A 13,520-nucleotide genomic window follows, 5' to 3' on the forward strand; every position below is an offset into this window, starting at 1 on the left:
ATTAAGTGTCTGCCTTCGGCTCAGGTCATGATCCCAGGGTTCTGGGATCAAGCCCCGCGTCGGGCTCCCTGCTCAGCGGGAAGCCTGCTTCTTCCTCTCCCACTCCCCCTGCTTGTGTTCCCTCTCTCGCTGTGTCTCTGTCAAATAAATAAATAAAATCTTAAAAAAAAAATTGTGATAACTACTTATTCCTTTAATGAAAGCTCAAAGAACAAAAGTAATAGTAATCTAAATTTGAACGAACTAGCTAAACAAATTGGGATTATATATATCTTTATAACTGGTACTAAATCTGATGTTAGTCATACTTCTTCAACTGTTATCTCTTAATACTGTTTTCTTTTCATTCCTTGATTATAGAGCTCTTTACCTTCCTAGGAATATTTAAAACACTCAAACATCCAAAGGATCAAATCAACTCTTAACAACCTTCTATGCCTTCAATCATTTAAACCCAGAACACAAGACTTTTTTTTTGGAACTCAAGCCTGGAAAACCATCACTCTTTTATTAGAATCTTACACAAAACATTATAGACTCAAAGCATGAAATTTGTCCTCTTCTTAAAAAAAGCATTAGTGATTACGTAGGCTAATTTCCTTTAAATACAAACAATAGAATGCATATAAAGATAAATAAATTTTGTGCATGATTTTAACACTACCTTGTCTTAGTACTCAAGATTCAAAGTGATAGTAAATATTAACTTCATTAAAAATGAATATAAGAAGCATTCTATTTCTATGTATATGCAATCGTTCTAATACAAAATCCAACCACCCAAATGTGCTACCTAAAAATGAGCAATAACTTCATTTAACTTTTCAATGTCATTACAGGAAACTTATTAAAATACCAACTGGTTGCTACATTACTAAAACCAACTCTATGTTTAAAGTACCCAGTGGTGGGGCGCCTGGGTGGCTCAGAGGGTTAAGCCTCTGCCTTCAGCTCAGGTCATCATCCCAGGGTCCTGGGATCAAGTCCCACATCAGGCTCCCTGCTCAGCAGAGAGCCTGTTTCTCCCTCTCCCTCTGCGCCTCCCCCTGCTCATGCTCTCTATCTCTCTGTCTCAAATGAATAAATAAAAAATAAAATAAAATAAAAAATAAAGTACCCAGTGGTTAGGTATATTATGACCATAGTAGGGAGAAGAACCTGGCACCTTAAATTATTATATGGAAATATCACCCATGCCACTTCAGAAATCAACTTACAAGCTGACAAAACATAGAAATCTAGTCCAAATATTTATAATAAATAAGGAAACTGAGGACAAAGGTTTATGTATCTTGACTGAAAGTCACAGAACAGAACTAAGCAGCAACAGAAAAGAGTATACCCTATTACATTTATTTTCCAAAGACATGCTTTAAATCAGAAAAGTTAAGTTAGGTAGTTGGGGTCTTTGGTCCATTTTTAGTTTCTTTTAAATCTCATCCATTTTAAATTCAAGCCAACTACTAACCCATGCTAATGAAATAAATGTGAAAAAAAAATTTCACAAGTTGAACTGTAGTAGAACCATGTTTTTAATACAGCCATTTTCTCAAAATTAATCCCTGCAACTTCACATTTATAAATGCATTTCACACTATCAAAAATAATGGGAAATTGACAGAACTTGCATTGATCCCAACTAAAAGACCAAGAAACTTGGGCACTCTGAAAAATTGTAATTTAGGTCTCTTTTAACTATATTGACTATTTTTTCTTTTTATATTTAATTTCATACTCTCTTTTAAAAGGATCTTTAAACATTCTTTTAAATCACAAGTTTCATGTTTGTCCACTTGAAAACAGTATTTATAAAAATTATGTAGCATTTCATTAACATACAGTTCTTTTCAAATAAGACAACAGATTGATCAATGCCAAAGTTTTATTAGAACAATGATAGAACGTAAGGGGAAAAACATTAGTGTACAATATGCTCGTTTTACCAATAAAAGCATAAAGTTTACCAGAAACATCATATATGTGGTAACTCAGATCTTCTGGCCCTAAAATCATTCCATCGGTTGATTCTTCAATGCCTATAGTATTTCTGGTGGTTTCACAAGATGAATACATTACTTCATATTCCTTACACATATCATCTGAAAGCTCTGTATTACCTGTATTAAAGAAAACATACTGAAAGTAAACGGGAATTCTTTAAATCCTATCTTTAGGAACTCTGGGCACTAGGTCTTCTATAATAAGATTTTAAGGAATTCTACCAGTTGGGATAATGTCCACATGGTTGTAATAAGAGTTCTCTTCCTGAGGAAGGTAAGTTTACCATTATGGACAAGCTAAAATGATTATCAATAGTTTAAATTCATATAGCACTATCTATGTACTACCTATGTGCAGCTTCTTTATTCACTTGATTCTCAGAAAATCCTATGCCAAAAGTAATTATTATTGTTTTACAGATGAAAGAAACAAGCACAGAGAAGTTAGGTCACTAACCCAAAGTCAAACAGTGAGTAAACAGCACTGCCAATGATGCTAGACCCAAAGATACAGCTACTATTTGAAATTAGTGACCATCCATTCATACTAAAAGAACTGTGTACAAACTACATGTTAAACATTTATAAATATATTTAATCAAATAATCAAAAGATATACCCCAAAGTTCTATAAGCTAATTTGGCCATATGTTTAACCAAAATATGATTTGTACTGATGAAGTATTTAGGACATACCCTCAGGATGAGACCCTGATGTGGCTGCTGTTTCATGCCAAGAGCTTTCAGTTCCATGAGTTACTTGAGTGGCTTCAGTATTTCCAGGAGGAATTTCTTGCCATACTTTGGCATTAGGATTTAAACCAGTTCCTTTAGATGTTACCTGCTAAATAATCAAATGATCTATTTGTAAATTTTAAAAGTCAGTGCATTAAAATTACAAATTTAGATAACAGACTTTTATTTTACTTAAACATGAAGAAAACCCCAATAATATTAAGTAATTTAATAACAAATATTAAATAATATTTTAAAGTTTTGGGCTCATCTTGAAAATAAATCTTTTTAAGGAGATAGACTTGAAATGTAGATGTATAAAATTTAGCTACCTATACAATAAGAAACATATCTCTATAAACGATTAACACAGAAATGCTGCTTTACCCTAATATACTTGCAAATGTCATAAAATGTATTCAAACTATTCACTGATCTTTGGCATTATTTTTTTGTGTATTTACAGCAAATTATCTGGAATGATTTTCCAGGGAATGTAATTTTTATTGCCATCTATGCTGTGACAGACCTTTGAGTCTGAATGATTCTATCACTGGAAATTTTTCCCAAGTCAAAAACAGCAATCTGGGGTGTCTTGCTGACTCAGTTGGTAGATAGAGCATGCAACTCTTGATCTTGGGGTCATGAATTCAAGCCTCATGTTAGGTGTATAGATTACTTAAAAATACAATCTTAGGGCTCCTGGGAGGCTCAGTTGGTTAAGCGACTGCCTTCGGCTCAGGTCATGATCCTGGAGTCCCAGGATTGAGTCCCTCATCGGGCTCCCTGCTCGGCAGGGAGTCTGCTTCTCCCTCTGACTCTCCTCCCTCTCATGCTGTCTCTCATTCTCTCTCTCTCAAATAAATAAATAAAATCTTTAAAAAAAAAAATACAATCTTAAAAAAAAAACCCAACAAAACAGCAATCTGCATTAAATTAGATTGTACTTTTCCATTTGTCCTGAAAGTGTATATTCTTAATGTCCAAAACATAACTAACTGACATTTAAACTAATCTTCTGCATACATCATTTAATCACAGACATGTAGAGGTGAAAAGCAGGAACGGATCATGGGTGTGGGGAGTGGAGAAGAGTATTCAAAAAGTAAAAGGAGGGGAAGAAAGCAGGATGCACAAATACACTTTTACCTCATTCAACCAAACAACAGGACTTGATCCTTCTCAAGTACATTAATGACCTTTCAAAAAGTTTACACTGTGTCTAGAAAATTACTTTTAACTGTCCTCTCAGCCTTAGGCCTCTCCCCTGGATGGCAGGCACCAGAAGGTTGATTCAAAGGGCAAAGAAGTAATTATTCAAGTTTATGACCTGCAGATACTGGGAATTCAGCTTTCATGAAAAATAACTGACACACAATGAATTTATCATTTAAATTTGTCAGAAATTCTGTCTACCTGGAGGGCTCATGGGGTGGTTAAAAAAAAAAAAAAAAAAGCCTTTAAGGTATCACCAACACTAAACATGGCAACCAAAGCAGGACTCTGGGTAGGCAGAACTGCAGAGCTCCCAGATAGAATTGCTGAGAAGACAGTTTTTGAGAGGCCTGACTGTACTTCTGCAATTAATTATGTCCACGAAATTCCCCTGCAATCTTTTAATCTAATAAACCATTATTTTACATGAGTTTTGAGTTTCCATACTGTGCAATAAAACCAACATGACTTACATGTATGAACCAATGAAACATTGTTTCCTTGTTACAGCTTGACATATATTTTTTGATTGCTTCCTTTTATCAACTGAAACATAATCTGGGAAAAAGGAGAAAGCTCAAACACAGTGTCCTTTTCCTTTTTTTTTTTAAAGATTTTATTTATTTATTTGACAGACAGAGACAGCGAGAGAGGCAACACAAGCAGGGAGAGTGTGAGAGGGAGAAGGAGAAGCAGGCTTCCCGCTGAGCAGGGAGCCCGATCTGAGGATCAATCCCAGGACCCTGGGATCATGACCTGAGCCAAAGGCAGACGCTTAACGAATGAACCACCCAGGCGCCCCCAGAGTGTCCCTTTCCATGTCAAGGTTCATTCACCTCTTGGGAGCAAGAGGTGAGCCTTAAAATGGTGGTGGCAGTGGGTAGTATTTTATTGCTGACACTGTTTAGAATGGTCAGTTATAGGATAATAACAAGCATAGCCCTTTTAGTCAATTTCATTATTGTTTTAAAAATTCTCTACAGATAATATACCCCCTTTCTGCCTTTACTACGGCAATACCCTCCCAGAACTTTCCCTCTGGAGCTAAGCTGATTTTGATTTAGTAATTTAAGTATATAGCTTAATGGCAGGAAAGAACTGTGAAGAGCTTGTGATAGCCTAGCCTTCCTGTTAGTGAACAGCATTTAATTGTATATTAAGCACTTTAATAGAATAAAATGTATTTACAAACTTACCCTCCATCATTTTCCTCAATTCTGAGAATACCAGTTATGTCTCTACCCAAGGAAATGGCAATTAACAAAGACTACAGCTTTCAGAAAGAGAAATCAAATTTCTGAGTCTTGATAAATTCAATGAAAGAATTTAAAAAATTCATTTAATAAGATTTGTACATGAAAAAGATAAAGCAAATGAGGCAAATACTAGAAATAACCCCTCATTTATAGAATTGTTATGCAGAGTAGCATGTGGCTTTAATAAAGCAAAAGAGGATTATTTCAAGGTAGTTAATAATTATTACCTAAACATACAATGGTTAAGGCTCTACAATCATACCTGAATTCAAAACCCAGCTCTGACATTAACAATTTTTAAAAAATATTTTATTTATTTATTTGACAGAGAGAGAGAGAGAGAATGAGAGAGCACAAGCACAGGGAACAGCATAGGCAGAGGGAGAAGCAGGCAGCCCGATACGGGGTTTGATCCCAGGACCCTGGGATCATGACCTGAGCTGAAGGCAGACGTGTAACTGACTGAGCCACCCTGGTGCCCCTGACATTAACAATTGTATGATTGTGGGAAAACCTAACTCATATCTCTCGATTTTTCACAACTATAAACTGTGGTAAGAACAAAAAAAATTTTTTTTTAATTTTTATTTTTTTTAAAGATTTTTTATTTTTTTATTAGACAGGGAGAGAGTACAAGCAGGGCGAGCGACAGGCAGAGGGAGAGGGAGAATAAGGCTCCCCGCTCAGCAGGGAGCCCTATGTAGGGCTCGACCCCGGGATCATGACTTGAGCCCAAGGCAGACGCTTAACTGTCTGAGCCACCCAGGCGCCCAAAAGTTTTTTTTAAAGATTCATGAGAGTGCGCATGCGCGTGCAAGTGACCATGAGCGGGGGGGAGGGAGAGGGAAAAGCAGCCTCCCCGCTGACCAGGGAGCCTGACACAAGGCTCGATCCCAGGACCCCAAGATCATGACCTGAGCAGAAGGCAGATGCTTAACCGATTGAGCCACCCAGGTGCCCCAAGAACTAAATTATATTAATAATGGAAAAGCAATTAATACTCAGTATAATACTCCAAAATCCTTTTACACGTTGGTTTTCAACAGAAGGTAATCAACTAACTGTCTCACTCTCAAAAGAATACTAACACAAACACTAATGCATTATATCAAAATAATTGCAAGATGAAATTAAAAGTTAAATGTAAACTATTATGTCATAGAAAGCTGGCTTTGAAGAAACAGGTACTAATCACAAAGGATAAACTGATGACTACAGAATAACATAAAACTGCAACAAAAAAAACCCAAAACATAAAGACTAGGAAAATAAAATTCTAGAAAAAATATACATATATGCACATAAGTAGGAAAATAAAGTACCACTTAACAATTATTAGATTAGCAAAGCACTTAAAAATAATGCCCACACATCAGCATAAAATTTGCAAACTCATTGTTTTAAGAAGATTATTTGAGAGAGAGAGCACAAGCAGGGGTAGGGGGGAGGAGTAGATGGAGAAGCAGGCACCCCACTGAGCAGGGAGCCCGATGTGGGGTTTGATCCCAGGACCCCAGGATCATGAGCTGAGCTCAAGGTAGATGCTTAACTGACTAAACCACCCAGGCAAGCCTGCAAACTCATTCTTTAACAGAGACTGTATAAAATGGTGCGCCTCATATTCTCACATACCAGCATTATTTGTAAGAGCCAACAAATGGAAATAACCCAAACAAACAAGGAATAAGGGAAATCATGACACATTCACTAGGTAAAGTATGACATAGCCATTCAAAATTATAAAGATACATCACCATATTTTATAAAATCTAAAGGGGTACTACTATATCAAAGAAAAAATTGCTGTTTATTAAACTATAACATCAAATATTGTAAGATGTATCCCAGTTTCCAGAGAAATTACAATGTGCAACAACGTGCATGGTAGGGTTGATAAAATATGAAAACATCAAAATGGAAAATGCTTTCACAAAATGAAGTGAAAAAAACCATAACCACCACAGTAACAAAAGCAAATATGTTAAGCAAATCTGTGGGTTGGGAATTAGTACTTATATTACTATCTCCCTTTTCCAGATTATCCTATATGTGAAATAATATATCCAACTAAAGACAGAGATTAAGTATGAAGTTAGTATTAACCACAAATGATTACAGCTCACAGATTATTACAATTGCAAAAAAATACATAAGCATGGATATGGGCTAGAGGGGAACATGATCTGCTGCAATACTCAGATCAGGGATTTTTTTCCTCTAATAAAGCATTCTATTGAAATATTACCTTAAATCCTGAGTCATAAAAAATATAAAACTTAAAAAACCTTTTTTTCGAATGATAGCATGAATGTTACACTGTGTAGTACATTAACATCAAAGATTATTTTATGTATTTTGTGCCTGTATATAATATATACTGTTTTAGTTTTATACCACTCAATATTTTATTAAATTTACAAAAATGTTGATGATTTTCTTTGAACATCATTCTTTCTCACATTTCACACCTTTCTTCTGGAATCATGTCCCTTCTTCCGCAAGGACATCATTCACATTTTTTTTAGTCAGTTCTTAAGTTGTGGCTTCTCTGAAAATGCCTTTGTTTTTACCTTCTACCTCTGCTGTATAAAGACTTTTTTTTTTTGTATAAAGAATTATGAGGCACATATTCCCTTTCAGCATATTAAAGATATCACCACTGCCTTCTGTTTTGTATAGAAGTTGCTGATCACTCTAGCGGTCATTCTTAATCTCTTTCCTTAAATTTTGTCAATGGTGATTTGCAGTTTTACAATCACCAGTTTAAGTGTGAAATTCTTCTTTAATCCACTTGGGATTCACTGAGATCTGAAATCTGATGCATCAATTCTGTAAAATTCTCAGTCATTAAGCTCTTCAAACTCTGCCTTTTCATCAACTAACTAGCTCTATGGTTTCCTTCTGGAATACCAATAAAACATTCATACCTTCTCAAACTATGTTCCACCTCTCTTTGTATTAATCTCTCCTGTTTTCCATTTCTTTGTCTAGGAAATTACATCCCAAGCGATTTCTTAAGTTCTTTCTTCCAGTTTATCAATTCTCTCTTCATCTGTTTCTAAGATGAATTTAGTTTGTCCACTAAGTTTCTAAGTTCTTTTTAAATAATTTTCATTTCTTAAAATTCTTTTTGGTTCTTTTATCAAGTCTATCCGACCAATGCTTTGTTTCTTTCCTTTACTTTTTTTTTTTAAGAGAGGGAGAGAGAATCTTAAGCAGTCTCCACACCCAGCATGGAGTCTGATGTGGAGCTGGATCTCATGACCCTGAGATCATGACCTGAGCTGAAATCAAGAGTCAGATACTTAACCTACTGAGCCACCCAGGCACCCCTGTTTTGTTTCTTGATCATCTTTTCAGTAACTTCCTTCAAGCATATTAAATATTCTTATTTTATAGTCTGTATTTGATAATTACAATATCTGCAATCTTTGAGGGTTTGCTTTTGTGATCTGTTGTTTCTGCTAAACCATGCTCATGATGACTTACCTGCTTTATGATTTTATATTGTAAGCCCGTTTTCCTTGGAACTTTATTTGTGGGAATTCTGAAGACTATACTTAAAATAAGCTCTTTAGGAGAGGATTTGTTTTCCCTCTGCTAGATGACTGTATACTAAAACTACCCATCTGATATTCCTTTAATTTTCAACATTTTTGGTTTTGTTTTGTTTTTTGTAATAACACATAGTGTGAATTTTCACTCTACTTTGGCAAAAAGAGCATCTGTGGTTAGAATTATTAGGGAAGATCTCTGCCTCACCAATCCAGACCCAAAGCGAAACTGACAAGTTGCCTTTTCTCTGGGAAAGTTTGCTTTTTTCCCCCTAGTTTACCTTGTGTCCTGTCTCTAAGCATTGCCCATTAAAACCAAAGCTCTGGGCCACTAAGAACCAACAGATACATTAAGAGTAGCCCCTGCATTTATGACCTGCTTACCTCTTGGATGAGTAATTTTTTTTTATTAATTTTGGTCTGAAGATTTCATTTGCTTTCTTAACAGCTTAAAGCTCTGCTTAAAAAAAAAAAAACTTTTAAAAATATTTTAACCGACATTTTCAGTTGTTTTCCAGATCATTTAATTCATAATATTTCCTAAAAAAAGAAGTATTAATTGTCTCAATGAAGCTAAATTTAGAGTAATTCCAACAACTGAAAGACAAGTATAGTATAACAACAACGACAACAAACTAACTTTATTCTGCCACTCAATAATTATGCAATTACTGGCCCCAGTCTCTTCATTTTTAAAGACATAATGCCTACTCTACCAAAATTCCTTATAGTTTTTACATACCTTGGGCACCTAACGTTATTTATTTTGGTCATTACTTCCTCTCTCTCTCTTATTATTTGTACATACCTCTATTTTACTAAACACTGTAATAGTTTATTTAAATATGTGCTCTAAAGCTAGGCAGTGGGCTCAAGGAAGGCAGAAACTAGGTCTTCCTATTCTATTTCAGCTATTAATACAAACCAGGCTGAGAGTAGATCAACTGTCTACTTGAATGAAATAGCACAGGCATTATGTGCAAAAAAAGAATTTTTAGCACTTTACTTACTCTTCAGAGGTGCTACAAGATGACAGTTGATACAATCTTTTTTTTCCATGTGGACTGAGTTTAAAATGGAAGTCTAATGTTGAAGTGCTTCCTGGTTTTTGGTTTCAGAACTGCTAAGGCTTTTATAATAATATCAAAATCAGTAACAGAATGCCAAACCATGCAGAGGAGCAAAAGCATCTCTGAAAGTAGTGGCATTTGAATAATCACAGCAGTATCTTAGTTTAGAGATATTAATTCACAATACCATGTTATACCATAATTAATTAGCTCAGGGAGGAAACCAACTAGTTTTCTTATAGTACCAGGTAGCCACCCTCCCACCCCAGGTACCAAGGTATTATTTAAAAAATTTGAAGTTGCAATTTTAGAAAGCAACTCATCTTTACATTTGCCACTATGCAGACACGTGAACAATGCCTGCTGTACGAAAAGTATCTTACCAAGGATTTTTAGCAGTCAATATTTAGAATCCACTCTAGGTAAATTAACAGAAAGGTAATTTATTAAAGGATAGTGTCACTGCCACTATGTCACTGAAAGGGCTGAAAATGGGTACAAAGATAACATCACTCAAAATAATGAAGTGGCTTAATGAGGAAATCACTATCCCTGCCACCACCAAGTGCTTAATGCCAAAATTCAAATCCATTACCACTGCAAGGATCAAAACCACTTCCTCATTAGGAACTTAACCTTGAAACCTCCACTTAAAGCTGCCACTCCTTCCTGCAAAATCAAAAGTTATGAATAGAACCCTCATTTCCTTACATTGTGTATTTTCAAGCAAAAGTCATCTGTGGGTGTGTCTGACTTAGTGGCTCTTAATGTTATTTAAGATGCATCCATCTAGATACAAGAGCATCTGGGAATTTGAGTTTTGACTAGTACATACACTGGAGAGGCCTGTCTCACAATATGGGCATTTCTGCAAATATAGAAAGCTACTCAAAAATTGGGGGCTCCAAATATGACAAATATTACTGTAAGAGATTAAGGTTAATATTTAAGATACAAAATGTATTATGTCATATAGACTTAATTTATAAATAATTACCCAAATATTGTGGGATTACTATGAAAAATTTACCTTTTACTGATGGGATGCGCTATTTCTTTTTTTTTTTTAATTTTAAAATTTTATTATTTTTTAAAGATTTTATTTGAGAGAGACAGAGAGAGAGAGCCTGTGCAAGCGAAGTGTACACGAGTGGGGGCAGGTGGAGAATCTTGAGCACAATCCATGCTGAGTGTGAGCCCAACACAGGGCTCAATCTCATGACCGAGATCATGACCTGAGGTGAAACCAAGAGTCAGCCACTTAACCAACTGAGCCACCCAGGCGCCTGAATTTTTATTTTCATTCCAGTTTAGTTAACATACAGTGTTGTATTAGTTTCAGGTGTACAATATAGTGATTCAATAATCCTATATTCTCAGTGCTCATCATAAGTATCTCCATCACCTATTTCACCCAACCTCCCCCACCCCCATCTTTGTTAACTTATCAGTTTCTTCTCTATATTTATTTTTTTGTTCTCTATATTTAGATTAAATAATGAGAACAGAATTTGTGACCATGAAGTTTCAATGTTTCATTACATTTTTACAATCAGAAGTGTTTAAAAATATTCAAACTCCTCGTTCCTAGGTGAGAGCAGAAACTGAAAAAATCAAGGAATAAAAAATGACAGTCTTATAAGTGATTTTAGATGTTGCTATATTTTGTATCAGAAATCAGTTACTCCTTTGGAGATCACACATAATTACTCAAAGCTCAACCTCTGGTAGGCTTCCCAATTTAGCCAAACAAATTATTATAATCTCCATATAGCTAAAGATATAAAGAGTGATGTCCCTATGTGTTTAATGCAATTCAAAGAAATATGCTCCAAAGAATCAGGTTAGATTTTAAACAGAGTAGAGAATATAAAAACCAAATGCGTTTCAGTGCAGGTGGTGATGGGAAAGAGCCCATCCCACTTCAGGGGCAAGAAGAGACTGAGATCAGGGGCCAGAGTCAGGAGTGAAGGGGCTGTTGCTCAGACAGTGCCAAGAAATTCCTGGTAAGCTCAGGTGTTATCCTACCACACAGCAAAATTAATTTGTGATATTGAGAAAGAAAGCTTGTCCTTCTTTTACTGAGAACTAAGTGCTTGGCAGGACTGTGTTGGCACAATGGCTGTTATGTGCTTTTCCACCCACCTCCTGGAATGCCTGAGCTTCCTACCTTCTGAGGCACTAATGGTTTGCCCATGCGAAGTCCATACCCTAAGCATGTGAGGATAGAAAAAAATCAACTCAATAACTGAAGGACCAGAGCCCATTTCTGCAAACTTGGGGGGTCAGCCAGGAGTAAGACAGAGCCCCCAAATTACCACTGCCTCTACCACTGAAGTAAAGATACAGAAAATCTGTGACAGCCTGATGCCTTCCTGCACTGTCTGAAGTCAGGATCAGTGCTCCCAAGTATTGCTAATGGATGTTCCCCTTTGACGCAGCCCATTGATATCTCTTACTCCAAGAATACCAAGCTTGCCCAAGGAAAAGGGGATACACTATTTCATTAAGCATTTAATAATAAATCAAGATAATTAATTAGATACCTTTCAGCAGCATACTATCCATAAATCTGATGTGTCCCTTGCTAATGGTACCAAGAATAATCAAAGTGTAAAGTCTATAGCATATAGACAAGCAGTACTCCTGGGAATATTTGTATTTTTCACCAGACTAGTTAAGAGCATACACTTTAAAAGCCATTAATGTACACAAAAACACACATATAAGGATGTATATATTCCTTAAGTGAAAGGCTAAAAACAAATAGAAATTTCTATCTATAGGTAAATGGTTAAATAAAATGTAGTATACTTTGTAACGGGAATACTATAAAAGGGAAAAAAAAGGATAGGCCTATATTTACTAACTGAAAAAAATCAAGTTGCAAAACAAGCACTTTATCATTTATGTTAACAAACATAAAATCACTGTACAGATATACATATAAGTATGTAAAAACAGAAAAAGTCTGAAAGGTTACAACACCAATCTTATTAACAACAGAGCTATAAATTACTAAGATATTTACCAAAGAGGGAAAATGTACAAAGAACAAGCAGGAATAGTTAACTACCAAATATCATTTTTACCTACTGAACTACTTAATGTCATTTTGACAAGTGTCATTTTGACAAGTATAAAAGAAAACTATCAGTTCATTGCTGTAATTCATATAATTTTTTCTAAGAGTTAACAATGTTTATCAATAGCCTTAAAAAGATGCATTCTTTTAAAATCAGAATTACCAGGAATGCCTGGGTGGCTCAGTCAAGTGTCTACCTTTGGCTCAGGTCCTGTTCCCTGGGATTACCGCGCATCTCAGCAGGGAGTCTGCTTCTGGCTCTGCCCCTCCCCCAGCCTGTGCACACATGCTCGCGCGTGTGCTCTCTCTCTCAAATAAATAAACTCTTAAAAAAATAAATAATAAAAAATAGAATTACCATATGATCCAGTAATTCCACTACTGGGAATCTACCCAAAGAAAAAACACGAATTTGAAAGATGTACTCCTATGTTTATTGCAGCATTACTTGCAATAGCCAAGATATGGAAGCAACCCAAGTGTCTATCCATAAATGAATGTATAAAGAAGATGTGATATATATACACAACGGAATATTACTCGGCCATAAAAAAGAATATTTCTTTCTGTGACAACATGGATGGACCTAGAGAGTTGCTAAGTGA

At 35.5% G+C, this 13,520-nt stretch overlaps 1 protein-coding gene across 8 annotated transcripts in view; it reads right to left on the reverse strand.

The window, feature by feature from the left end:
• Nucleotides 1-13,520, reverse strand: part of LARP4 (La ribonucleoprotein 4) — a 203,806-nt gene that overhangs the window by 44,891 nt on the left and 145,395 nt on the right. For 5 of the 8 annotated variants that reach the window (XM_045873463.3, XM_064591253.1, XM_045873458.3 and 2 more), the window contains 2 exons: nt 2,697-2,844; nt 1,965-2,117 (listed from right to left, as the gene is read on the reverse strand). In XM_045873463.3, coding sequence (XP_045729419.1) covers nt 1,965-2,094 — 130 coding nt within the window. In that variant the 5' untranslated portion in view covers nt 2,095-2,117; nt 2,697-2,844. Of the gene's footprint in view, nt 1-1,964; nt 2,118-2,696; nt 2,845-4,423; nt 4,523-13,520 lie in introns of those variants that run through there. The other 3 variants (XM_064591252.1, XM_045873456.3, XM_045873459.3) reach the window with 3 other exon arrangements.

This window comes from Mirounga angustirostris, unplaced genomic scaffold, assembly GCF_029215605.1.
Source record: "Mirounga angustirostris isolate CCGP_5_RB_7025 unplaced genomic scaffold, mMirAng1.0.hap1 SCAF_5, whole genome shotgun sequence".
Classification (NCBI taxonomy): Eukaryota; Metazoa; Chordata; class Mammalia; order Carnivora; family Phocidae; genus Mirounga; species Mirounga angustirostris.